Genomic DNA, 25,760 nt, shown 5'->3' with positions numbered 1-25,760 from the left:
GCCTCTAGACAAGAAACGGCTATCACATCACACCCTCGAAATCCTCCAAAGACTGCTGCTTCACCTCACCAGCTCCCTTAAAGATAGGCTCACCAGCCTTCTTCTGCAGATCCTCCAACGCCTGGCCAACCTCCTTCAACACGTCATGAGCAACCGGAATCCACTCCTCGAACGTAACAATCTCAATACCCAGCTTCTTCCCGCCCTCCTTGACGAAAGCCTGACACTTCCACTCCCTCAACGGCTCGGCATGCGGATACACCGTCTCAAACTTGGCTTCCACACCGTTCCCAAACGGCAACTCCTCGACCCACGCCGGCGCCTGATGCACCACCGTGTCAAACCACGTAACCTCGTTCTTATCCCAATCGGTGCAGTTTTCGACAATCTCAGCTAAGCCCATGCTCTCGTAGCCAGCAGACTCGATGTGCTGCGCCTGCACGAAGCGGAGCAGGTCGAGATGCGTCCAGCCCGCTTTGAACGGCACGCGGAACGGAATGTACTGCCACGTGGGTCCGAAGATGCGGTCCGCACTGGGCGCACCCAGATTGCGACCTGTCACCACTTCGCCAAAGACGACGTCGCGCTTGTTGAGGCGGTTAGCGAGGACGAGGGACCAGGCTGCGGTGGGGAGCGAGCCGATTGTGATGTCCTTGGGGCGCGCGGAGATGTCGAATTCGAGGTAGATGTCTGCCATTCTCTTAAGTTGGAGCGGAATGTCGGGCTTTAGGATGGACATTTGGGAGCCGGCGAGAAGGGATTGCCAGTACGGGATGCTCTTGGGGATATTGTTGAGGACGACGTGGTTTACGTGCTTCGTGAAGGGCAGGGTTTCGATGAGTTCAGTGCTGGCGTAGAGAGCGGAGAGCTGGTCGAAGAGGAGAGGGAGGCAGATCTCGTCGTACTGGGCGTGCGAGATGCGGAACGCCAGTGTAGAAGCACCTGTTGAGGGCGAAGTGAAGAGGGTAAAGCTGACGAAGGACGAGCCGTGTGGCTTCGGTGCCTGGATGTCTTCACGCACGTAGGTGTGTGCGAAGTTGTTGATGTCTTCGCCCTCGGGAACAGTGACCTCGCTGTAAGGCGCCTTCAGGTCGCGGATCACAAGACCCAATGTCTTGCCGCCGTCAACAATGAAGACGGTGCGCAGAACTTCGTTGCGAGCGACGAGCTCCTGGCAAGCTTGCTCAAGCTTCTTCTGGTCGACGGCAGTGGTGAACTTGATCAGCTCGTAACGCAGAGAGTAGCGTGGCAGATCCACAGTGCCCTCGACCGCAAGTTGTTGCAGAGGTCGAGTAGGATATATATCCACGATATCCCACTCCGGGTTTTCCAGGTAGGACACCATGCGATCAGCACTGAACATGCTCGCCTCGGCCCCGAGAGCAGCGAACGGAGCATCGATATTGGCCTCCGGTTCGCCTGATGAAGTCTCCTGTGCGAGTGAAGCCAGTTCGGACAGCGACTTGCTCTGGAAGACCTGCGCCACGCTGATGCTAAGTCCCTGGGTGCGTGCATCTGACACAAGACGCATGGCACCGATCGAGTCTCCACCAAGCTCGAAGAAACTGTCGCTGGAGCTGATATCGCTCTTGGGCATACCCAGAATGCGGGCTAGCACATCCCGCAACTTGTCTTCCTTCTCATTGCCGATGCTTGAGGCGAGTTCTGAGAGTGACTTACTCTGGAAGATCTGCGCAACTGAGATGTTCAAGCCCTGCAATCTGGCCTCAGACACAAGCCTCATGGCCCCGATGGAGTCGCCCCCTAGTTCGAAGAAGCTATCACTAGGGTTGATTTCTGCCTCGGGCATACCCAAGATGCGGCTCAACAGACCGCGGAGTTTCTCTTCGTTGGGCGATAGTGCCTTTGCCTGGTCATTTTTCGAGGCTTGAGCCGGCAGCATATCGATGCCGCTGTCCACCATGATATCCTTCGGCCTCAGCTTGAGCGCATCCTGCATCTCCTCCGGGTCCAAGACTGCCACATCACCAAGCTTACTCTCAGGGTTACCAAGGAAAGCAGAGACGATGCGATCAAGAACAACAAGCGCCCTCTCCATAGTAGGCGAGGCAATGCACTTCGAGTCAAAACTAGCCATGACCAAGAACCCGTTCTCGTCCAGCGTGCAAACAAGCATGAGTGCGTAGGTGTTGAACTTCAGTGCCTCGCGCGCTGCCTCGGCGTCATCGGCAGGCAAGAATGCATCGCCCGGCGCGTTTTCAAGCGTCCTTCCTTGGTTCCAGTTCTCGTCCTCCTTGGGGTGCAGAACGAGTCCGGTGCGCAACTCACACGCGTGGCGTGCTTCTTTGCTCACGCGGCGGATGTTCTGCAGTCCCAGATGCTCGTGCGGGATTTGTTGGACGGTCTGGGCGTGCACTTGCTGCAGGAACTCGGAAATTGGGCGGTCGAGGTTCATGCGCACACGCACTGGGATGGTGGTGATCATGGGGCCTTCGATCTCCTCGATGGCGTTGACGGGTGCGGAGCGGCCGGTGAGCGTCTCGCCGAATATGATGTCTGAGTGACCCATATAGAGCGAGGATGTCAGCGCCCAGGCACCACGGATGATGGTTGCGAGAGTGAGCTTGCTGTGGGCTGCTGTGGGGATGGTGACGTAATGCTCGAGCAGAGAGTCGGCGCGTGTGGTGTAACCCTTCTCAGGTAGGGGTGGGAATTGGTGTGGGCTTGCGCCGTTGAGACGCTCCTTCCAGTAGGCCTTGGACACTGCTGGGTCTTGGCTGGTGAGGTACTTGATGAAGTTCTTGAACGTGGCAGGCCGCGAAGTATCGAGGCCAACGAACGCTCGGTTGATGCGGTCAAAGACAAGAGGCATGGACCAGCCATCATACACTGCGTGGTGCATGGTGATGATGAAGTGTGCTTTATCACTGCCTTCAGGGCGGACAACACCGTAACGGAAGAGAGCCTTTCCAAGGTCCATGGCCTCAGCCTGGTCAGTCTTTAGGTACTCTGTCAGAACAGAGCCATGTTCACGAACAAGTTGGCCATCCGTGAGCACAACCTGGAATAGACCGCGGCCAGGCACGTTGACGATACGGGTGCGCAAGATTGGGCAGTTTTCGACAGATTTGTCGAAAGCCTCCTTGAGGCGGTTAGCAGTCTCGACAGGAAGATCGGCAACACGTTGAGCGACGTAAGCGTCCTGGAACTTGGCTGACAGCGCCATCAGGCCTTCCTGCAGAGGCGTGCAGGGGTAGACGTCTTCAATGTTCGACGCGTCGACACCGCAAAGCTCAGCGCTCTCGGCTCTGGACTTGTCCTCGTCCCAATCCTGGCCGATCATCGAGAATGGAAGAACTTCAATCGTATCTTCCTCGGAGATAGGCCTAGCTTTGGTAGCCATAGCAGACAGAGTAGGGTTCAGCATGATATCGGGAACGGTCAGAATGACGCCCTGCTCGCGAGCGGCAGGTACGAGTCTCATAGCTCTGAGCGAGTCGCCGCCCATGCTGAAGAAGTTGTCGTTGGCGCTGAAGTCAGCGTCCCCACCAAGGATCTTGGCCCACACAGGAATCAACTTGAGCTCCATCTCGGTCGTTACCTCCTTCTTCTCAGAAAGTAGAGCATTGAAGCGTCGGAGATCTTGACGGGTGACGCCGTTGCCAATATCACGCAGCCTCTTCCTGTCAGTTTTGCATGAGACAAGAAGCGGCATCTTCCAGAGAGGAATATAGGCGCTGGGCACCATGTAGCTGGGTAGATCGTTAAAGAGGTGCTTTGTCATCTCCTGGAGCGCGGTCTGGAACTTGTTGGAAAAGCTACCGAAGACTTGTCCGTCAAGGTGACGCATGCCGCTCCTCCTTTGCTCGACCAAGAACGCAACAAGTGTCTGCTCTCCTGCACCTCCAGGCTTGATCACTTCGACGGCCAATTGAGTATCAGCAGGTAGATGCTTCTGCATATTGTACTCGATCTCTGCAAGCTCGATACGCTGTCCGCGAAGCTTGACCTGCTGGTCTTGACGGCCAACAAAAATGACTTCGCCATAGCCATCTGGGTCGTAGCGGACAAGGTCACCAGTCTTGTACAGCTTGCCTTGCCTGCCAGGGAAAGACTTGCTGCCCTTTGTCAGGAAGTCTGGGTCCTCAATGAAGACTTCTTTGGTCTTGGCCGGGTTGTTCAGATAACCCATGCCGACGATGGGACCCTCGATGAGAAGCTCACCAGCCGCACCGACTGGAACAAGCTTGTTGTGATCCTCAGGATCAGCGAGCCAAATGGCAGCGCCTGTTCCAGTACCCATGGTGATGTATGGCTTGGCTCCAACATCGCCGTTGATGGTGGCACCGACCGTGCACTCTGAGGGGCCGTAGGCGTTGACGATTCTCGTTTTCTTGCCCCACGAAGCGGCGTCACTCATTGAAGTGCCTTCCCCACCCAGCGCAATCGAATCGAGCTGGTCGAGAATGTCCACATCTAGAGTGCGTGCTACTGAGGGAGTCATACCAGCCAGTGTGACTCGCATGTCTCGCATGGCGCCACTGAGATCGTTCATTCGGCGCTCGTCAGAGGGAGTGCACAGAGTTCCACCGTGAGCAGTCGTGCAAAGCATGGAGTCGATACACACATCGAAAGCGTAACTGGCAAAGTCGAGTACTCGAGAGTGCGGTCGGTAGCCCACAGCAAAAGCACGCGGAATCGCACCAGACGTGTACTGACTGTGCGATATCAAGCATCCCTTCGGGAGACCCGTGCTCCCGCTGGTGAACTGGATGTAGAGGGCGGCTGATGGAGAAACCTTCGGCAATGTTGTCTTTGGTTGCTGCTCGGCATATGGACTGTACACCTTCTCAAACTTGGATGCAGAAACCGGGATGATGGTAGCTTGAGGGGCTATTCGCGCGGCAAGCGAAGCCTGCGATTTCGACGCGATGAATGTCGTGGCACTGACTTGCTGCACAACCGTTCGTAGACGACCTTCCGGCTGAGCTGGGTCAAGCAGCGAGAAGCAGGCGCCTGCCTTCATGATTGCAAGCACAGCAACGATCGTCCAGCGACACTTCTCAAACAGGACCGGAATGATCTGATTTGGCGAGTCATCGATAGACCGCAGGATCTGCGCCAGATGGGTGGAGTAGTCGTCAATTTGTTTGTAAGTCAAGTTGCCATCCCAAGCTTCGATAGCGTTCTTCTCGGGCTGTTTCCCAGCTTGCTCTGCAACCAGCTCGTGCATGCATGTCTGCATGTCCGGAGGTAATGGGGAGTTCCAATTCCAGATCTCGTCGAGCTCGGACTCTGAGATGGCAAGGAAGTCAGAAATTGGGGTATCAGGCGCACTCGAAAGGGTATCAATAATAGAAGAGAAAAACTGCAGTTCAGCCACAGCTTGGTGTTGTGACATGCCGGGAGGTTGCCATCGTGCAGTTGCTTGTAATGGGCTCTTTCCAAAATCAACAGAAACTTCGAAAGTCCACTGTTCATCATCAGCGAGGGTATGAGAACGATTGTTTGCGGCTCTCACCTCTTCTTTTGTGCCGTCGTTCAAGAAGATAGTGGCTCCGTCCAATGAGACGTGTTTCAGTCTCACATCGTGGATCTTTGAGGCCATGCTTGCAGCGTTGCTGTGATTGAGCACATCTAAATCCGTAGTCTGAACGCACTGGCGCCCGTCGGAGCCAGCGCCTTTAACACCCCACGAGAACTGATGGAAGATGTCTCTTTGGTATCTTTGTATCAGGATGGTCCACGCTGTAAGGATAGCGTCCAGCACTGCATCTAGTGATTGCCCTTTGAGAGCTGTGATTTCCATCTTGTTGGATTCGGTGGATTGGCCATTCGTCTGAGAATGCCCACTTGCGTAGACACCGTTCTCATTGACGTCCATTGTACCGTTAGCGTTGACCTTGACCTCGGTCTTCTCTTGCGCTGCCCCACCATAGCGCAGAGTCTGTTCACCGTTTGCCAGATGCATTTCTCATGGGCAGACAGGTCTTTCTCTTGAGATTGTAGGGTTGTAAATCGTGGCAAGAAGATGGAGGAGTAGAGTCTTCTTGTGTCCGGCGAGTTGTCCCAGGGAGAATCTCCGTATAGTAGGCCAAGCTTCACAGAGAGTTGAATAGACCGAGCACTCCACCAGAGCGCCCGTTGCTACGAGAGAAAAACTTAGCACCCCACACCTCAGACCAGGATGTAGGTCCGTACTCAGCGCGGCCAGCGTGAGCTGTTAGGACAGCAGCCGCCCGCGTCATCTTCGTCACTCGAAGCGAAGCCAGGGATTGTCTGTCTACGCCGTCGCTCGTCAAATATGTCGATTTATCTAACGTAAATGCCGAAGTCACTGAGTGGCATTTGGTCGACTTAGTCCATTACCCCCCTTTAGCTGTAATAAAAATCATGCTGTCCGAGGTGCCGAAACCCCACACTTAGCGGATCAGATAAAATTTGTGTGGGAGGGCTTGCAGTTAGCTGCATCTGATAATTCTTGTGTCAGCATTATCGTTGCTGAGCAAGGGACGGAGCTGCCTGTTGGGGCAGCAGCTAAATGCGCGTCATGCAGGGTGACATCGGCGGGCTGCAGATCCTCTTTCATCTGATAACAGCGGCCGACGCTCGGGGGAGCCAGATCAGCCTAGATGTGTGGGATTTCAGGTAAGGCGCCCTCTGGCCGATCAACAGCACAATTCACATCGCTTGGGACCTGCTGCATCGATCAACGACTGGTTTTTGGACTGACAGGAAGGCTGATAGTTTCGTGCTACAAAACGTCTGCATGCCGCATGCTCGTGCATCTCTTGGGTGAGCCTCTACAAAGTACGCGCTGATTGCGGGCCGCGGAAAGTGTTCATGTTCTATGGATGTGTGATGAATTGTCTTGCGGTGTTGAGGGCTCTCATCTCGGCAGATCCTGTCTTCCCTCGCGGGAAGGCTTTCGCTTACAGCGGATCTGATAAGCTTCACATGCCAGGGAAGAGACACAGCTGCGGGTGAGGCACCAACATTCGGTGCACGCCGGATCGCTGCTCTTTGATGTCGGTGGCGCGTGATTGACCATGAATTTGCAGGTGCGTGGTGATGGATGCGCTAGCCGATGACGACTCCATGTTCGCTCCACAGCAACCCTGAGTTCTAACTTGCTGGTGACGAGGGCCCCGGGATTCTCAACATCGAGCTGTGCTCACAGCTGCCGGTTATGCTTCAGAATTGCTTGGAGACTCTTGGGCTTCTTGGTACCGATCCACCGTTAATTGCAGAATTCTCTCATAACTTTTGGCCTGCCTCACTGTTGTTCGTGTCCCTGCCTCATAATCGTTCCTCGTTCGCACTTGAGCAAAAGTCGTCTGACAGTCTACGCCACGCGGTCTTGCTACCTCTATCTCCTTGAGGTCCAGACTCCAAGCCTCTCAGTGTGGATCACGTTCCTCAACCACTAAGACACCGGTGAGTAGCATGCACTGATCCAGATGAGGGTCTGAGCTTTACTCGACTCACACGCTTGACCAGTTTGAGACATTCACGATGGGTTTCGTAGTCCTGCCGGCCTTACCCGCAGACATCACCGCGGTGTACGACGTGTACTTCGCAGCCTTCAAGAATGATGCAATCACAAAGGCGTTGTTCCCATCAGCCACAGCGGAGGAGATGACAGATCCGGAGTCTGAGTTCCGGTACGCATAGTCGTCCAAAGTGGTTATTCTTGAAACTTGAGAAGGGATAGCGCTCACACTCCGACAGCAAAGCGCATACTGCTCACACACGAGAGTACTGGCAGAGCAATCTCACACAACATACACTAAAATGCGTAAACTCAGAGGGAAAGATCGTCGGCATGGCACTATGGGATGTTTACATCACCCCTAGTGACTGGACAAAGGGCGAGATAGGATGGCTGCAAGGGAAGGAGAGGGAGCGTGCCGAGGCCTTGATCGGCCCGCTTTGGGGCGCGCGAGAAAAGCTTTGGAGCAAGGAGCGGTACCTGTACTGCCACGTGATCGCGGTCCGCCCAGATGCCCAGCGAAAGGGTGTCGGCGAGTTGTTGGTGGAATATGGTAAGAAGATCGCGTTGCAAGCAAACCTTCCGATCTATGTTGAGAGCTCACAGGCGGCCATCAGGCTGTATGAGAAATCTGGCTTCCGATGGCTTAAGGAGCGTCCTGTCCACAAGTCGTGCGACCTGCACCCAGGGCAGACGGACAGTGACCAGGAAGATCATGAAATTCCACTGCTGGTGTGGATTCCCGGAGGCGATGAAAAATTGCTACCGAATGCTGTTCAGCTTGCCTGAAAGAATAGTAACACAAATGCTCTGTAGCATATTATTAAAGACTATTGAAAATAATGGTACGAGATCAAATCGCTAACCCAACATCTGGTGGAGAGCATTAACGCGGTAACTCTCACTTCTTTGCACAAGATCCTCGTGTCGACCTTGATCTACCACTTTACCCCCCTCCACCATGAAAATGATATCAGCTCTGGCAATTGTTCGTAGTCGATGAGCAATGGCAATGACAGTGACGCCGTGGCCCTTGACGGCACGTTCAAGACCAAGTTCCAGAGCCTTCTCACTCTCTGCGTCAAGAGCACTGGTACTTTCGTCAAGCAACAGTAACTTGGGTTTACGCACAAGCGCACGAGCGATAGACAGTCTCTGGCGCTGTCCACCAGATAGTTGAGAGCCGTTCGCACCGCACTCAGTGTCGTAACCTTGTGGCAGCTCGATGATAGTTTGGTGAATATTGGCCAGCTCACAGGCTTCTTGAATCTCTGCGTCCGATGGCTCGTGTCCAGGTCTAGCGCCCAACGCAATGTTAAACTTAATGCTGCCTTGGAAAAGAATGTTGTTTTGGGGTACATATGCAATGTCGTCGCGGAAAGACACACCGTGGGTGCGTGAGATGTCAACACCATTGATGAAGATGCTGCCTGCGGAGGGCGAGTAGAATCGCTCAAGTAGTGCAAGCACAGTACTCTTACCTGCGCCAGAAGGTCCGACAAGAGCACAGAACTGGCCAGGCTGGATGGACAGCGATAATGAAGTCAGTACCGGTACGCCGGGCCTCGCAGGGTAGGAGAACTGAACATCTTGGAAGACCACGCGAGCACCTCCACCTGGGACGGCAGGGGTGGGCGAGTCAGCCAGCGCTTCAATGTCGCGCTTCTCCTTGTCGATAGAATCGACTTCGAGGGACGAGCTACTGGATGCGGTACCTGAAGGATCATTACCAAGATCCACCACACCGCATATGCGTGCGATGGCACCCTTGGCTTTGGAAAGCTCCGGAGCAAGAGTGAAAAGCTGACCCCACAGCTGTGCTGAAAGGAGCATGGAAATCAGGATAATAAAGAAGGCAGTCTGATCATAACGTCCCTCGACAATGTTCTTGGACCCCCACCAGTACGCGAAAGCATAGATGAAACTTCCACAAGAATTGGCAATTGCCAGCCAAATGTTGGTTTTGAAGCTTTGCTTCACCATCTCTTTGCGTGGAGCAACCAGGGACCTCCGATAGGTTTGGATGATTTCTTCTTCGATCGACAGAGCATGAACCGTCTTGATGTTCGCAACAGCTTCAATCGTGACTCCGATCGAAGACGAGAAAGCGCCCGCGTGCTTCACAGCAAACTTGCCGATGGCGCGAAGTTGCATGTATCCAGCTCCGAGCAGCAATGGTACGATGACTAAGCATACGACAGCAATTCTCCACGCGACGATGTGAGAGAGGACGATAGCGGCGATGAAGTTAACGATGACTGAGAATAGTGTCCCAACGATGGAGCCACTGAAACCGGCCAGTGAGTTTCCGTCCTTTGTGATGTACTCCAGGAGCTGGCTTGGGCTTCTGCCTTCGGACTCGTGCCACTGTAGTGGTTGCTGCAGAAGCGAGCGCATGGAAAGCACGCGTACCTTGTAGATCAGACGCTCCGAGATAAGTCCGAATGTTGCCCAGCTGGTGAAATTGGCCAGGAAGGCTACACACGCAACCATAAACCACATGCCGGCAAGCAACGCTCCCTGTGACCTGACATAGTCTGAGGGATTGCATGGCGACATCACGCCCATGATATTACCAAACAGCAGACCGGTGGCGGAGTATTGTCCACCGACAATCAAAGCACCCAAGAAGGCTAGCAGTAGAAGCAACAGGTATGGGCGGACCATTGGTCCCATCGTTTTCGAGATCGATCTTGCAACAATCTCGCCATTTACCCCCTTCTTTGACTCTTGCTTCTCTGCTGGCTTTGCAGGAAGTGCATCAGTGTCAGCAATAGTTGATGTCGAATGTTCATTCTTGACTAGGTCGATCTCGTCATCATCTAGGCTTGTTCTTGAGCTCGAGGCGCCATCGTCGGCTACCTTGACGGTCTGCAAGCGTATCATGTCCGCGTATGAGCCGTCCAATGCCAAGAGCTCATCATGTGTGCCTTGTTCGATGATGTCGCCTTTCTTCATTACGATAATCTTGGAGGCATTTCGAATGGTCGAGAGACGATGAGCGATCGAGACGACAGTCCGACCCTGGGATGCGCGATCGATGGCAGTCTGGATACGCTGCTCACTGGCTGAATCAAGTGCAGCAGTAGCTTCATCAAGAATCAGGATCCTGGGGTCGCGGACCAGAGCACGAGCAAGAGCGACTCTTTGCTTCTGGCCACCACTAACAAGGCTTCCGCTTGAACCAACGAGTGTTGCAAAGCCGAATTCCAAACGATCGATAAAGACAGCAACATCAGCCAAATCTGCCGCGTGCTGTACAAGTCGGAGGATCTCAACGACTTCGGGTCCTGCCTTTTCGGCAGCCTTGGTAAGATCTTCTCCGTTGCGTACGTCCTTTGTGAGATCGGCCAACGTGTTGCTGAGGAGTGTCGTCTCGAAATGAGAATGAGCAGGAGAGTTGACAAGGCCCAGCGCAATGTTCTCCAAAATTGAGCGGTCCAGAAGGGAGGGCTCCTGAGGGACAAGACTAATGAACCCTCTCAAAGACTTGACGTTGATATCCTTGATGCTGCGACCATCAAGGAAGACATCACCGGCGTTTGGGTCGTAGAATCTGCTAATCAGACTGGCTATCGTCGATTTTCCACTTCCGGACAGTCCAACGATGGCAGTAAGCTTGCCAGCCTCGCAGTCGATCGAGACGCCGTTCAAAACGGGGTGATCCGGGCGGGAAGGATATGTAAATTCGACGTTACGGAAGGTTAACTTGCCGTCTACGGCCGTAGGCTTCTCAGCAGAGGTCGTGGTGTTGTCAATGGTTGGCTGCGTCTCGATATCCTTGCGCAAGCGAGCGAAAGCGCTAATTGCACCGCCAAAGAGCGGAAGCATGGGAGCGATCTGGCTGAGAACAATAGCACCTGGGCATGGTCAGTGAATTCTCTTGTAGTCCGACACAGATACATACCGTCGAGAAGGATAAAAGTGACAGTGTATATTTCGCCAATCGTATCGTCACCCCTGCCATCAATGCTGTCGGCAATCCGCTTACTACCCTGCCAGTATCCTAGTGCACTGGCCGAAAAAGCGATGAAGTAGAGCAACCCAGCCATTACAGCTGCAGCGAAAGCCTTGCGGATACCGGCGTGGCGGGCATTGCCCAGGTGATCACGGAATTTTTTCTCGAGCCTCTCATTAGCACCGAGGGCGTGAACGAGGCCAACATTGCTCAACGCCTCCGAGGCGAGTGCACTGGCTGATCCGAAGTATCCTCCAAGGCTGACTGTGTACTTGCCAACGTAGTGACCGCCGACCACTGCCATCAGAAGGAAAGCAGGGACCAAAGAAACGAGCATTCCCGCCAGCTCGGCATTCTTGATGAATCCAACGATGTATGCTGTTACACAAAATGATATGCACGTCAAGGCAACGCCGACCTTCTCGCCTGTCCCACCTTCAATGGCCGAGATGTCGCCATTAAGGCGGGACGAAACTTCTCCTGACTGGAGGTTGTCGAAGAAGGCAAGATCCTGTCGCAGAAGGTTTCTGAGGTAACGATCCCGAATGCGCTGTGCTAGCCGTTGCGATGCTATGTTCCAGCATACGAGATGGATGTAGATACAAGCAAAGCTTGCAATAGCGATGTATACAAGCAAGAGGACCTTTGAGTTGATCGAAGACATGTCCTGGTTGGCTCCCGCGCCATCTCGGTTGCTGCAAGTTGCATCGTTAATATCGTCAACGAGTTGACCAAAAACGATACCAATAAGCGGGAAAGGAACACCAGCTGCAATAGCAAAGATGGCTCCGGTAAGAACGAGTAGCTTGTCAAGCCAGGTCGGGTTTGCGTAGAAGAGGAGTTGAAAGAATGCCAAGTACGGCGCAAGGGATGGCTTCTTGATCGTCATCGTGCCCACGAAACCAGATTGAACTCTGGAGTTGAAGGCTCACTCGATGTCGCGAAGTGGTGAACTTTTCCAGACGCGTTTGCAGGAGTACAAGGGAGCTGTGCTGTGGCCCCCATCCAAGACGCGATGGCCGAGATCGACATAGTGGGCGGATCCTGAGCATAACGTCAACGGGTATAGTCTCACGCGAATGCATGCACAGTGGATGTTGGGCCCGCCGTGGGTGGCGCTGAGTGGTGGAGAGGGCGACACGTCCGCTCGGAGCGATGCCGGAGATTGATTAGACAAGAATAATCAGATCAAGGATCAGGAAAAATTTGCTGAATTATGTAACAAACGCCCCGCTTTGCACCTTCCCAATCAGAACAGCTGTCTAGATCCTAGCCTGCACCACCAGCCCATCCCGCCTGCCTGCAGCTGGTGACGACAGGGCGCCCACTACCTCTCCGGCCCGCAGCGAGATGTCCTTTGCCAATGATCGTCCGCCTTCTGAGTTCGCCGACATCAACCACATGCGAGCGTCCGCGACAGCGCCGCGCTTGAACTGGACCTCCTCGAAGCTCTCGCCAAGCTGATGGCAGCCGAGTACGAGCGTATTCAGGCTCTGCAAGAGCCCACTGCTTGAGAATGGCGCCGCAGAGTTGTCTCTGATGATGATGTTGGCTTTGGAGCATGGTTCTCCTGCATCCTTGCCAATGACGACATGAAGAACGTGTTCGCCCTTGCTAGCCACCTGCTTTTCGTACGCGCGCATGTAAATGGCCTGGATCAGCTCAGATGACCCTGTCACCGGCTTCAAGTCGCAAGCCGGCTTGGACCAGATCGAGCACAGTCGTGGCTGCGATGGCTCTTGTTCTTGCAAAACCTTCAGCGGCGCAAGGTCGTCATTCTCTGTTACAACTGTGATGTTGCCAAGTCGAGGGCATGACAGCAAGTCGTCCAGGATTTCGACCGTTTGTTGACCCGAACCGACAACGGCGACGTTCAGTCGCGGCTCGAAATGCTGACGGAGCTCATCCCTGCGTGACAGGTAGTCGGCCATGGGCATGATTCGCTGTCCTGCGAGGAAGTCGACGGTGGTCAAGGACTCTGTCTTCGCGCTAACATGCTTTCCTGGTGTAGGAGCAGCAACATTTCTCGCTCGGATAACGTATGTCTTGCCATTTGCATCCTTAACAGCAATCTTCCAGCTTCTTACAGTGTTGTCTTCAGCCTCTGGAGCTACGCCGACAACCTCGCTGCCATATCGGACCTGGTCCTTGAACTGTTCTGCGCACCACTTCAAATAGTCTTCGAACTCGTCCCGTAGAGGGTTTAGCCGGTCGGAGTTTGCGAATTCAACCAGACGGTTCCGAGCGAGAAGATAGCAGGTGTAGCTGAACGATGACCTGGGGTTACGGAGGGATGCGAGGTCGTAGAGGAAAGGTGTTTCCATGCGGGACCTGGACAGGTGCGCTCCCGAATGCCATGAGAAAGAATTTTTGCGCTCAAGGAATAAAATCCTGGACTCGGAACGTGCTTCTCGGTTTGCAATGGCAGTTGCTAGCTGGGCTGCGCTGAAACCAACACAGACAAGATCGTAGAGAGGTGAAGAAGATGAGTTGGAGGTATTTTCCAGCTGTCTGGACGTCTGCTGGGTGGATGACATGATGACGTCTGAGTAGGTTGTTGCGAGACGGTGCTCTTGAAAATCGCTACACGCCTGGTATCGATGCAGGTAAAAAGTATTTCAACTAGCGGTTCTCTCGAAAAAGCTATGGTGCGATCACAACAGCTCGAGACCTGAATAGTGCATGTGATTCCACACCGGTCCAGCATTCAAGGTCTACCGACCAGCTGCCTGACTGACAAGATGTCACCAAAATTTTAGCGCCATTGTCAGGATGACCAGGGTCGCCGCAGATTCCTACTTTGGAAGTGCGTGGGGCTGCAACGCGAAGGTGGTCCACTAATTTAGAGCCCGCATGGTGCGTTTATATGTACCCACTCCGAGCTTTCCATCCGGCAGGGCTTGCCAGCTTCCCGGCAACTCGCGAAGTTGGTAAGATACACGACTAACACTGCGTAATAGCAGTGAACAAGGTACGGTTTGATTCTTTTTCCAGACCTCGGCTCTCGACTGTTATCCTCACTGCCTTTTCACACTTCACACTGTGGCATCCTCAGTTGCTGTGCGGCATTCGAACCCTCTTCAATTTCCTTCGTGGTCAATCGAGCATAATGGCGCAACAAGACCAGGCAGGAAATGCAACCGCAGAGCCGTTGATGCTGAAACTTCCCCACCCGTACCTGACAGCCTACACTATCAAGAACGTGGCCCAGCAGGGCCAGGCCGTCAGCAATCAGATCACCCTCTCTAGGGCTGACAGCAGCAGCGACGGCCTTCCTCCACCCAGCCAGCTGGACAACTCTTCTATTTCATTCAGCGATATTGCGTTCTTGCCTCAGGACGCAGCACCTGAAAAGGGTGACAACAGTTCCTGGGCACGAGTACGTAGATCACCCTACCTAACCATCTCTTGGACTGGGGAACGTCCTAGTGTGCCACAGCTGTGGCTCATCGCCTATGCATTGGTCTCGCTGCACCCTCTAGTCGAGAATCTTAGGGTACTCTTTGCTGGTAGAGATTCTCGAGCACTAGCCCAGGAGCTCTATGTTACCGGCTTGTTTCACCCTCATCCAAAGCCCTCTGATGCATCTTCACCGCAAGATGGTCATGTTCTCCTGCGAGGCGCCTTCTGGCAGGGCGCTGCATCTCCGTTCGGCCCTCGTCCTGTCTGGGCACCACGACTAGACGCCTCAGGAAAGCCAAGAGACCAGCTGTATCCTGCCTTTCCTCATCAGACTGCACCATCTACCCAATTCCCGGCCCTACCGCGACACACCATGCATCCTGTACGAGAACCGAAGCCCGAGCCCGGTTCGGTCATCTACAGCCGATGGGTTCCCCACCTCAAAGAGCACTTTTCGATGATTGCCCTTGACTACACCAACCCCGCGCATCTTGCTCTGTTCAACAAGTGGCAGAATGACCCACGTGTCGCTGCTGGTTGGAACGAGACGGGAACGTTGGATCAGCACCGCGAGTATCTACGGAAACTGCATGAAGACCCCCACGTGCTGACCATGTTTGCGGCTTTCGACGATGTGCTCTTCGCCTACTTTGAGGTTTATTGGGCGATGGTACGTCGATCTTATCCGCCGGTCAATTACATACATAGACTAACGCGCCCAACAGGAAGATCACATGGGTGCCCACTACCGGTCGGAACTTTATGACCGTGGCAGGCACTCTCTCGTGGGTGACATCCGCTTCAGAGGCCCTTACCGAGTCTCTGCGTGGTGGTCTGGGCTCATGCACTACATGTTCCTAGATGAGCCACGTACCTGGAACCTCGTCGGTGAGCCAGCAGCCACTAGCAGCACCGTACTGGCGTACGACTTCGCTCACGGCTTCCATGTTGAGAAGCTCATGGATCTGCCACATAAGCGAAGTGCACTCATGATGGTCAACAGGGAGAAGTTTTTTACACTGAGTCCATTCGTCTGGGATGGTGAGAAGAGGGTTCGACCAAGCTTGGATGCGTTGGCCAAGTTGTAACGTACATGTTCTCTTTCTTACTCGACTTTGTAGCACTTTAGCGTCAGAGACATAATACATTCAAAGTTTACTGTGGTAGGTGGGCTGCGCACGTCAGGGGTGTCCGCTTGATGCTCTAGAACAGCTATATTCACATAATCACAATGAAACCCTTCCATTTCATCTCTCACTTAATACTTACCTTGTTTACTGCTATATCCGTAGCGTCGAGTCGACATGCTCGTGTCAACAATTGCCAACGATTTGACCGGAATATACAGTTTTCTTCTAGCTCTCGCGAACTTAACGATGGGTCAACAGCGTGACAGCATCGCACTAACTATGAAGTGCGCACGTCATAGTATGCATCGGCGCTGTATAGTATTAGCCAATCGCTACGTGAAGCGATGGTGCCTGAGCCGTGCCGGCTGTATGCAGGGCAGGGCGCGGATCAGATAACCAATGTCATAAGGCCAAGCCCTTCAGCGGTGCTCACGACGCCGACCGAACGTACGAGGCGTTCGTATTGCGGTGGGAGACGCAGGGTGGCCGATGGGTTGTGTTTAGGTCGACGTGGATGCAACACGTCAACGGCCTTGCAGCTCGTGTGCAAGCGTCGTCAGACATGATGTCAATTCTGGCACGTTTCGGCAAATTTGAACTCGGTAAGAGATTCCAAATTATCAGATGCGATCCGCTATGACCAGCAGCTGATGAAGCCTTCTCCACTTAAAGTTATCAGATGAACTCTGATGCAACCGGTAGCTGCGCCGAGCAGACGGCCTGCCAGTAGCGTGGTTTTGGAACTTATCTGGTACTGGGAAGGTAAAGCTGCGCGACTTTGTTTTGCATCCCTGGCATCCTTCCCCTGTAAACTGCCAAGCCATTTCTCCTCTGTCCTCCACAATCTGATAAAATTTTCCTTGCCCCACAAGACAGCTCACCAATGCCGCGAGGTCTCCCCTGATATCTTATCAGATGAGATTAATGTCCGCCCCATGGCTAGTACAGCCGGCCAATCCCGCGCAATGCGGTCATCGGCCGCCCCCCGTCGCTCACCACTCGACGTGACGATCCCTCTTCGGCGAGGAAAATTTCTTGAAGATCACGCCTGCAGTTCGAGGCTTTGCGCTACGGCATCTGATAACCGGCGCTGTCACCAAAAGAAGCAATGGCAAATATGGTGTGCTGATCGAGTCCCAGGATGTCACGTCTCAAGCCGGTGCAAAGGCACGAAAATAACGCGGCCTACGTGTGCGGATACGCTACAATGACACAGAAGAGAGCTTTCCTGGCATAGGATTTAGATCCGAGGCATCAGCGAACAGCTTTTGATCCTGTCCCCACTGACGATGGCGAAGATCGGTACCCCGAGCTTCCAACATCAGCTCTTTGATAGCTTCTGAACGCTACTGTATACTGGTGCTCCGCTGTCACTCTGCCTCATTGCTTTCCGGTACCTCGGTGGGCGCTCCATCCCAGTCATCACAGACTCTCTGAAAGCGCCGTTGATACTCGCGCAACCAGTTGCTGTAGAGAGGCCTTGATTCACTGCAGTTTTTGGTGAAGCAAGACCGGAGTAGCAACAATGGCGCAAATACACGATCAGTCCCGCAATGACGCCCTCCAACGATTGAACCAGACCCTCCTCCAGATCGACCCGTACATTCTCCCACCTTATCCAAACCTTTCAATAGTATCTGGGCCGCTCGATCCTCCTCTCCTGCAATTGACAATTTCGCAACTTCTATCCCAACAGGCCGGACGCTATGCAGATAACGAGGCTATCATAATACCATGGACTGGAGCGCGTTGGACATATAAGAAGTTATGGGACGAGTCGAGCATGCTTGCGAGAGCGTTGCTCAAGTATGGTGTTCGCCCAAGAGATAGAATAGGAATCATGAGTGGAAACTGTGAGAAGTATATCGCTGTCTTCTTCGCATGCGCACGGCTTGGTGCGATATGCGTCACACTCAACAACACATACACACCAACGGAGATGGAATACGCACTCAAGCACACAAGTCAGTCAAGCCCTTGTCTACCGTACAACATGACCCAGCACTGACCCGATGCAGGATGTAGCGTACTGTTCACCACACCGACAATTTCACGCTTCAATAACCAGCCACTACTCGAACGATTGAAAGACGAAGAACTACACAAAGTGCTGCCAAACCTGAAGACTGTCTGTCTCATACGCGGCGATGACGATAGCTTCATCAGGTATGACGAGTTACTTCAGGAGGGAGAGAGTATACCAGAGCACATCTTGGAGATCTACGACGGAATAGTCAGTCCGCACGACGTCGCCAATCTTCAGTTTACAAGTGGTAGTACAGGCAATCCTAAAGCTGCTATGTTGACACACCAGTAAGGCTCAATCGATTTTAGCTTTCATAAGTAACGACTGACGAATGCAGCAATCTTGTCAACAACTCTCGCTTCATCGGAGATCGTATGGACTTTACAGAGAAGGATATTCTTTGCTGTCCACCACCACTATTCCACTGCTTCGGGCTCACGCTCGGCTTGCTCGCAACTCTGACACACGGCGGCAAGATCGTGTTCCCCGAGGAGTCTTTCGACCCGGTTGCATGTTCAAAGGCTATCTTTGACGAGCAGTGCACTGCCCTTCATGGCGTGCCAGCTATGATGGAATCTATAATCGATGTGCCCAAGCCGGTAGGATGGTCTTCAAAACTCCGTACTGGCATCGTAGCCGGAAGTCCCGTACCTCGTTGGCTGATGGAGCGCATGGTCAACGAGCTTGGCATGACGGACTTCACATCGAGCTATGGTCTGACTGAAGCTTCGCCCACTGTCTTCAACGCGCACACGACAGACTCTTTACACGCACGACTTACTAGTGTCGGCACTGTTTTGCCTCATGCTCGGGTAAAGATCGTGGATCACCAGGATAGGGTCCTTCCCATTGGCTACAGAGGTGAGCTTTGTATATCAGGATATCAGCTCTGCAGAGGTTACTGGGAGAACCCAGAGAAGACAGCAGAGCTGCTGGTCAGAGACGAACACGGCGAGATGTGGCTTCATACCGGCGATGAAGCAGTTCTGGATGTTGATGGGTACTGTACCATCACAGGCCGTTTCAAGGACATCATCATCCGAGGTAGGTCATGCGCAGTGGACTCCACTCAACGTCGACTAATCTGAATGTAGGTGGTGAGAACATCTACCCGCTCGAGATCGAAGAGCGTCTGGTCCAGCATTCATCTGTTGCCCGTGCCATCGTCGTCGGTGTATCACACCCACGTTACGTGGAGGTACCGACGGCCTTTCTTCTGCATGAAGAAGGTACAGATAAGCCTACGCTTAAGGAGGTTCAGGAGTGGGTAAGGCAAGTGCTAGGCAGACACAAGGCGCCTGTTCACATCTTCTGGCTCGGCAAGGACTGCGACGGCGAGGTACCCTTGACGGGCAGTGGGAAGATCAAAAAGTTTGTGCTGAGAGATGTGGCTGAGGGTATTCTCGCTAAGAAATGAGCGTTGTCTGCTTTTCATTCTTGTATGTTTGGTATGTGATTCGACGAGACTACCCATGAGCCTGGCACTGACGGCAGCAGCATTTGAGGGCGTGAAACAATGTACACCAAGGCGGTCTGCACTAGCGATGAGTTGACCTACGGCTTTGGTCTGTTTATGGTCGATCCACTGGGGGGACAGGATCTCATTCTGGCGTTGCCGTCGCACACGTTGTCTTTGGCGCGTGCATTTCGCGACTGATTGACACGGCCGGTTTCGCCCTTCAACTCTAAACACCACGCTGTGTATTCAGATCTCGTTAGTCTTATCATCTAGAGGTTTACTGTCTCTGTTGAACTCCTCTTTGTATTCACTTACTTCTGTGCCTAGTGTCGTTCTGTTGTTTGTCTTTGTCCGAGGAGCTTCGTGGCTGCGCTGCTCACTCTGTCGTCATTAGTCTCATCAAGCATACACAACACCACTCAGACCTTCCTTCGCCAACAACAGCAATGCGATTGTGACCAATGAGCGGTGTACTATTATGTGCAGCCGTCATGATTATATGCCGTTTCAGTAGCAACTGCTTCAAAAGTCGCATGTATGCCTCCATGTGCCTGTTTGACCGCTATTTACAAAGATGTCGCCCTTCGCTCCTCAGCTCCTAACAACTGTTAATCTCCGCTAAACGGTTAGAACTACCTCAATCCAAGCTTCTCGTTTCTCTGGCCTTGCAGCTTCTCGCCATTTCCTGACAGAGTCTTGTTCACATACGCGGCACCGCGCATTGGTTACCATGGCAAACACGACCGACCCCAAGCATTTTATGAAGACCAGTGGCGAGACAAACCCCGTTTGGATCCACCAGGTTCCTTACGACAGCACCCCCAAGTTTCCAAAGCTTGACGGAGATCTCGATACAGATGTCTGCATCGTTGGATCCGGTATTTCAGGTGTCTCCGTTGCATACGAGCTCGTGACTCAAGGCTTGAACGTGGTCCTGATCGAAGGTCGTGAGATTCTCTCCGGTGAGACTGGCTGCACGAGTGGTCATTTGGCCAACGGGCCAACGACCTAGATGACGGGTGCACGGAGATTGCTAACAAGCATGGCGATAAGGGTGCGAAGGCTGCCGCTGAGTCTCATACCTGGGCTTTGAATCGCATTGGCGAGATCTCGAAGCAGCTCGGCATCGAATGCGAGTACCGCCATCTCCCCGGTCATGGTTTCTCGCAGTAACCTAAGAACGACAGGAACCACTCTGACGACATTAAGTCTGTCATCATGGATGGGCTTAAGGCGAAGGAGCTGGGCATTGCGACAGAATACAAAGAAGGCTTCACGCTCAAAGGTTGGCAGTGGCAGCCTGATCAGAGCGATGCTGTCATCTACGCTGGTCAGGCTACCTTCCACCCCACAAAGTACTTTGTCGGTGTTCTCAACTTCCTGAAGCAGCAGCCAAACTTTGCCTGCTACACCAACACACGCTGTATGGATGCCAAGGAGAAGGGTGTTGAGATACTTAGTATGGGACACAAGGAAGTATTCGTCAGCACACTTGACGGCCACACGATCAAGTGCGCCGATGCCGTCGAGGCTACATGTTTCCCTCTTCAAAAGCTGTCTGTCATTGCTGAGGAAGAGCACTACCGCACATAATGCATCGCAATCCGCATTCCTAAAGGTTCAGTAGAGGACTGCCTCTTCTACGGCTCCGCAGAGATCTACAAGTACGTCCGTCTTACAGAATGCGATAACAAGGACGACTATATGATCGTTGGCGGCGGTGACCACAAGGTTGGCCAGGGCGATATAATAGCACCCTTTAAGGAACTCAAGGACTGGACAAGGTCACGCTTCCCTCAGGCCACCACAGTAGATTACAAGTGGAGCGGACAGATCTCCGAGCCTGTTGACTTCATGGCATTCATCGGCAAGAACCAGGGCATGAAGCATACCTACATCATCACTGGCGACAGTGGAAACGGTCTCACTCACGGCGTCCTTGCTGGCAGGCTCATCGCAGACGAGATCACCGGAGAAATAAACCTGTGGGCTTCACTCTACAATCTCAGCCGACTGTCTTCAATCGCAAAGTCGCTCCCCAGTTTGGTCAGCCACGACCTCCAGATCAACGCACAGTACAAGCGCTTCTTGCAAACTGACATCAGTAACATCGAGAACCTCGCACCGGGCGATGGAGGCGTTCTCAACCCCACTGGCAAGAAGCCTCTGGCTGTCTACAAAGATGACGGCGGTCAGGTGCACAAGTTCAGCGCACTCTGCTCTCATATGAAGGGTGTTGTGTGCTGGAACTCGGTCGAGAAGAGCTGGGGTTGCCATGTGCACCGCAGTAGGTTCAGCAAGGACGGTGTGCAGCTAATCGGGCCTGCGAAGGCAGGTCTTGAGCCTGCGAATGCGCGTGGCCAGATGCTGCAGGACGAGGCAGTCAAGGCGTAGATGTCACCATGTTAATGGAGAGGGAAATATTCCTGACCCAGCGAGGCTGTCAAGAGACGCCGAGGGCCCTTGACGTTCTGTGTATACCTAACGAAATACTCTGATGACATTGATTCCTCTTGGCGGTTGTAGAACATGGAAGAAGAATCGTTCGGCTACCCTTATCTATGAAGGTGTACGTATAACATAATATCCAGAACACAGACCATCCATGCATCGTGCCACCTACATCGGCAGCTCACCTTCGAGTGATATTTCCTTGAAAGCCGTGCTTTCAATTCTTCTCCTCCTTCACAGGCTGTTGCTGTTCTGCACCATAAATCGCTGCGGCTAGGGCCGCCGATAGTTCGGGTTCAGCACGATCTTGTGGAGAGTCATGGTACTGGTCCGGCTTCCTCATCTCAGCCATTTTCTGAACCTTCTGCTCCAGCGTAGCCGAAAAGTTCACAGCACTGACAGTCTCCGCATTAGCTCGACTGAGGAGCGCCAGCTCACGCCTGAGCATCTCTCTGCCGACCAAGTCCATGTCAATTGGCTCATCATCCTCCCTGCCATGCAAGAGCGGAACCCCCTAAGCCCCACCATCAGCAATCGCCTTGAACAAACCTCCCATATAGTTCTTCAACGTGAGATTATGGCTCGCAACGAAAGCTAGTTGATCCCTAACAGGAGCAAATACGCGCGGCACCCAGCCCGCATTATTGGCCTCGGATTCCTCGCGCTCTCCATCTTCAAGCGCGCGGTCACGCGCGGTGTCGCTGAGACGCGGTTTCTTGCCCCCAGTTATGCGGTGTGTGGACGGAGACCCGGGCTCCGTGGCGCTGAGCGTGCGTTTGTGGGTTGGCGAGTCCGAGACCTCGAGGACGGCGCTGGGAGGAGGGATTTTGTTGAGTTGCCGCGCGAGGTTGCGGAGGACGAGGACAGAAGAGAGCGGGAGGCCGGCGGCGTCGTTGGCTTCGTCGGTGGCGGTGTTGAAGTAGCGGAAATTTGGGTGGAGGGATGGCGTGTTGGGGGTGTAGCGGTTGGCGCTGCCGAGGGTGCTGCCATGCCCTGTGTTGGAGGGCTGCGCGGACGAGGTCGAGGGTCGTGACTCGTCGCCGGCACGGTTGTGGCGGGCATGTATGGCTTGTTTGATCGAAGTGTCGGGGAGGTGGGTTTTGACGTGTTGGCCGGCCAGGAAGGCGGAGTCTGTGTCAACAGGGAAATGGTTGCAGTTCGCCCAGTGGCAGTTGTAGGTTTGCGGCTTTGAAGTTGCGACTGCATCGCCATTCTCCATGTTGATGTCTGGCTTAGGCTCCAGTAGCCATTGACCTGTCTCTTGGTCGCGAGGAACTTTGAGATGGACGCCGACAATGTGTTCCCACATCGCTCGAGCGCCTGAGGCGAACTCGCCGCAATCATTGTTGGCAAGCGATTGCGAGCCGTTCACAGAAGTTAGCGCTCTCCAGCAGCAGCGCATATATTGTCTCTTCGTGCTAGGGTCCACTGGTACAGATCGTGGTCGTATCCCCCTGATCGTGTACTTTGGTTGGCCGCCAACTGTCAACACTTGCGCAGATGCGCCACCAAAGGTAGTAGAAACATTTGTGATGAAGTCTTTGGCTGGCATGAGTGCTTTGAAAGCAGATGGGTTGGCAACCATAACTTCTTGAAACGCCGCGTTGTATGCAGACCAGAGCTGGATCTGGGTGATCTCGCCTGCCGGCTCTTCTTCGAAACACGTCTTGAGCCACTGCGAGCTTCGTTCTGGCTCCTCAAGCGTCACCAAATGATCGATGATCGCGGAAGATAGCTTTGGTGCGGCATCGTTTGGTGTGGAAGACTTCGTTGGTTTGAGTGTGCTGCGTCTCTCTTCGTAGGCAACGGCGCCAAATTGTAATAGCCTAACAAGTTGGCCCACAACACCTTCGATGTTCACTACGTGCGCGAGGAGCTCGACGTTGTCCGGGAAGCCTGTGAAGAGGTACAGGAAGTCCAAGCATGCTATCCTTAGGTCCTCGTCCTCAACAAGTAACCAGTCGCAGATCGATTGTAGTGTCTTTACAGGCACGTCTGACAGTTTGTTTGTAGCTTCCAGGTTCATCGATATCCGACCAAGAGCTCTCAGCGATGTGATAATCCGACCTCGGTCGTCAGTGTCGATCTGGGCGAGCAGAGACTGGTAAACGGGGTCTTGCGAGTCCAGAACCCAGTACTTGGTCAGTTGCTCAGCAATTTCGAGGGCGTAGTGCTGTAACTCGACAACCGTGGAATGTCTCGGCAGGTTGAGTACAATGACGATCAGGTCCCGAATCGCTGGGATCATGGACGCGAAGAGAGCGTTCTCTTTAAGCATAACCATATTTCGAATGATAAGCGCCGCTTCATTGATCATGTTGAGGGCTTTGGCGTTGACCTCTGGAAGCAGGTCATCCTTAATATCCAGGGTCTGAAGCGCGCGGATCTTCTTAAGCAAGTCCTTGGTGCCCGTCAAACCGTTCAGCACGTCCGGCTGGTCGAAGTCCTCTTCAACGTACGAAACGTCCCATTTGACATCGAAGAAGAGCGACCCGACATCAGTGACTTTCGCGATGAGTGCCTCGGCGAGCCCAGGAAATTGGTCGAAGCGATACTTGTCGCCCCGCTCATGTGAGATCTTTACGAGGTGGTGTAGTGCGTATGCCTCCTCTTCTGGTTCCTTCGATCGTAACGCATGCAGGGCGCGGATGTAGATGTTCGGTCCTGGGAAGCCAGTTCCAGGCAACATCATACCTTTCAGTGGGACCGGTCTATTCTTCCTATTCGCGATGTACTTCTTGCGCGAAGCAACGTATGCGTCCAGGTTATTGGACGGGGTTACGACCTGCTTCAGCGCAAGAGGAATGTTCGTTCGCGGTTCGTAGTTGGCAATGGCCGCAGCAGCCGCACTCGTGCCGTAGCCATTGAGCCCAGGCGAGTTCAGATGACCTGTCGCCTGGCGTGTCTGTCTCGTATTGCTTTCTGGCTGGAAGAGAACGCGCTGCGGCGGCGCGTGGCGTAGTGACCTCGTGGCCCGCCCGGTGCTTCCTGGGTCATCAACGTCCATCCTGTCTGCGTTTGGTGTCTTCTTGACGTCGCCGTCCTCGTCCTCGTCGTCCGAATCTCCAGTTTTCAGCCGCTCGGCCTCGCGACTGCCTCGGTAGAAGCTCTCGACAGTCCTGTTCAAGAGATCCCCCCCCTTAGCTGTGATGTCCTCCAGGATTTCTTTCGGCGGCGGCTCGCGCTTATGTATCGTCGATATCTCGTACGCTCTGAGACACAGGTCAGCAATTGCGGCACCTAGCTGTGGTGGAATGCGCACGCTAGGTTCTTGTAATATGCGGTCTTGATGAGGAATGCCTGTGTAGTGAGCTGGCTAGTAGAGCTATCCTGCAGGAAATCTGCTGCTAATCTCCTCCACGCGAGCTTGTTGTTCTTGGTGTCTGAGACCTTGTCGTAGCCGCCTTCATCGTTCACGCGCTTGAACAGGCGCAATAAATCAACGTGCTGATTGGCGACCTTGGGCTCACGATCGAGGAACGTTCTGTGCATGACATCAGTATGCGCACAATGCGATAACACGAATCCAGAAGACGCACCCTCTCTTGTCGTGATACACTTGCAGCTCCTCAATAAACCTGTCGTACTCCTCGGTGCGCTCAATCGAGGGCTCTCTCGGTTTACTGGGCGCCATGATTCAGTGCGCGCATAAACTCCAGGCTTCAACAGTGTCGGTCACAGTGCATGCACAGGCTGAGCGGTGTGCCTGGTGCAGGCGCGGTGGTGACGGTGAATGGCGCGGCGCGTTCGGTTCGCGATGCTGGATGAACATCAGAATGCCAGGGCTCCAGTTCCACTGTCGCGCCGAACGGACGCTAGTATTGTCACGTGACGATAGCCATCGCTCCTTCCTCCCATCTCGACTGACCCTCACATCGACA

General features: G+C 53.7%; 8 protein-coding genes across 8 annotated transcripts; 4 read left to right on the top strand and 4 right to left on the bottom strand.

Moving 5' to 3' along the window:
- Positions 1-22: 22 nt before the first annotated feature.
- On the bottom strand, positions 23-5,932 carry M421DRAFT_9937 (acetyl-CoA synthetase-like protein; the record flags this gene model as incomplete). The annotated part of the gene is made up of 2 exons (XM_033598745.1): positions 23-5,434; positions 5,483-5,932. 2 exons carry the CDS (start codon positions 5,930-5,932, stop codon positions 23-25), a joined length of 5,862 nt encoding a protein of 1,953 aa, XP_033443410.1.
- Positions 5,933-7,476: 1,544 nt separating this feature from the next.
- Positions 7,477-8,242, top strand: M421DRAFT_76030 (acyl-CoA N-acyltransferase; the record flags this gene model as incomplete). The annotated part of the gene is made up of 2 exons (XM_033597183.1): positions 7,477-7,625; positions 7,693-8,242. 2 exons carry the CDS (start codon positions 7,477-7,479, stop codon positions 8,240-8,242), a joined length of 699 nt encoding a protein of 232 aa, XP_033443409.1.
- Positions 8,203-12,402, bottom strand: M421DRAFT_426129 (leptomycin B resistance protein pmd1). The gene is made up of 2 exons (XM_033594299.1): positions 11,361-12,402; positions 8,203-11,313 (listed from the first exon to the last, which is right to left on the bottom strand). The coding sequence occupies exons 1-2, from the start codon at positions 12,298-12,300 to the stop codon at positions 8,315-8,317; spliced, it is 3,939 nt and encodes a 1,312-aa protein (XP_033443408.1). The 5' UTR covers positions 12,301-12,402; the 3' UTR covers positions 8,203-8,314.
- A 250-nt stretch (positions 12,403-12,652) lies between these two features.
- M421DRAFT_426128 (uncharacterized protein) lies at positions 12,653-14,196 on the bottom strand. The gene has a single exon (XM_033594298.1). The coding sequence runs from the start codon at positions 13,946-13,948 to the stop codon at positions 12,674-12,676; it is 1,275 nt and encodes a 424-aa protein (XP_033443407.1). The 5' UTR covers positions 13,949-14,196; the 3' UTR covers positions 12,653-12,673.
- Positions 14,197-14,318: 122 nt separating this feature from the next.
- On the top strand, positions 14,319-16,070 carry M421DRAFT_426127 (aerobactin siderophore biosynthesis protein iucB). Its single transcript, XM_033594297.1, has 2 exons — positions 14,319-15,483; positions 15,539-16,070. The coding sequence occupies exons 1-2, from the start codon at positions 14,521-14,523 to the stop codon at positions 15,899-15,901; spliced, it is 1,326 nt and encodes a 441-aa protein (XP_033443406.1). The 5' UTR covers positions 14,319-14,520; the 3' UTR covers positions 15,902-16,070.
- A 1,241-nt stretch (positions 16,071-17,311) lies between these two features.
- Positions 17,312-19,479, top strand: M421DRAFT_331975 (short-chain-fatty-acid-CoA ligase). Its single transcript, XM_033589385.1, has 5 exons — positions 17,312-17,907; positions 17,962-18,256; positions 18,307-19,013; positions 19,064-19,417; positions 19,467-19,479. The coding sequence occupies exons 1-4, from the start codon at positions 17,469-17,471 to the stop codon at positions 19,384-19,386; spliced, it is 1,764 nt and encodes a 587-aa protein (XP_033443405.1). The 5' UTR covers positions 17,312-17,468; the 3' UTR covers positions 19,387-19,417; positions 19,467-19,479.
- Positions 19,480-20,158: 679 nt separating this feature from the next.
- M421DRAFT_9931 (nucleotide-binding domain-containing protein) lies at positions 20,159-21,822 on the top strand (the record flags this gene model as incomplete). The annotated part of the gene is made up of 4 exons (XM_033598737.1): positions 20,159-20,390; positions 20,441-20,564; positions 20,616-20,887; positions 21,056-21,822. 4 exons carry the CDS (start codon positions 20,159-20,161, stop codon positions 21,820-21,822), a joined length of 1,395 nt encoding a protein of 464 aa, XP_033443404.1.
- Positions 21,823-21,909: 87 nt separating this feature from the next.
- Positions 21,910-25,634, bottom strand: M421DRAFT_426125 (RSC complex subunit Rsc9). Its single transcript, XM_033594296.1, has 3 exons — positions 25,419-25,634; positions 25,142-25,363; positions 21,910-25,091 (listed from the first exon to the last, which is right to left on the bottom strand). Exons 1-3 carry the CDS (start codon positions 25,511-25,513, stop codon positions 22,394-22,396), a joined length of 3,015 nt encoding a protein of 1,004 aa, XP_033443403.1. The 5' UTR covers positions 25,514-25,634; the 3' UTR covers positions 21,910-22,393.
- Positions 25,635-25,760: the final 126 nt, after the last annotated feature.

Source organism: Didymella exigua (assembly GCF_010094145.1).
Source record: "Didymella exigua CBS 183.55 unplaced genomic scaffold M421scaffold_54, whole genome shotgun sequence".
NCBI lineage: Eukaryota > Fungi > Ascomycota > Dothideomycetes > Pleosporales > Didymellaceae > Didymella > Didymella exigua.
The sequence above is the reverse complement of the archived record's forward strand: the minus strand, read 5'-3'. Positions and strand labels throughout refer to the sequence as shown.

Bases quoted from the DNA above. Each gene is read 5' to 3' on its own strand.
- M421DRAFT_426127 (XM_033594297.1), top strand. From the start codon at position 14,521: ATGGCGCAACAAGACCAGGCAGGAAATGCAACCGCAGAGCCGTTGATG. The intron at 15,484-15,538 runs GTACGTCGATCT...CGCGCCCAACAG, and splicing joins TTGAGGTTTATTGGGCGATG to GAAGATCACATGGGTGCCCA.
- M421DRAFT_426129 (XM_033594299.1), bottom strand. From the start codon at position 12,300: ATGACGATCAAGAAGCCATCCCTTGCGCCGTACTTGGCATTCTTTCAA. The intron at 11,314-11,360 runs GTATGTATCTGT...GACCATGCCCAG, and splicing joins CACTTTTATCCTTCTCGACG to GTGCTATTGTTCTCAGCCAG.
- M421DRAFT_426128 (XM_033594298.1), bottom strand. From the start codon at position 13,948: ATGTCATCCACCCAGCAGACGTCCAGACAGCTGGAAAATACCTCCAAC.
- M421DRAFT_331975 (XM_033589385.1), top strand. From the start codon at position 17,469: ATGGCGCAAATACACGATCAGTCCCGCAATGACGCCCTCCAACGATTG. The intron at 17,908-17,961 runs GTCAGTCAAGCC...GACCCGATGCAG, and splicing joins ATACGCACTCAAGCACACAA to GATGTAGCGTACTGTTCACC. The intron at 19,014-19,063 runs GTAGGTCATGCG...ATCTGAATGTAG, and splicing joins CAAGGACATCATCATCCGAG to GTGGTGAGAACATCTACCCG.
- M421DRAFT_426125 (XM_033594296.1), bottom strand. From the start codon at position 25,513: ATGGCGCCCAGTAAACCGAGAGAGCCCTCGATTGAGCGCACCGAGGAG. The intron at 25,364-25,418 runs GTGCGTCTTCTG...TGTCATGCACAG, and splicing joins GTGTATCACGACAAGAGAGG to AACGTTCCTCGATCGTGAGC. The intron at 25,092-25,141 runs GTGCGCATTCCA...CCTGTGTCTCAG, and splicing joins GCATATTACAAGAACCTAGC to AGCGTACGAGATATCGACGA.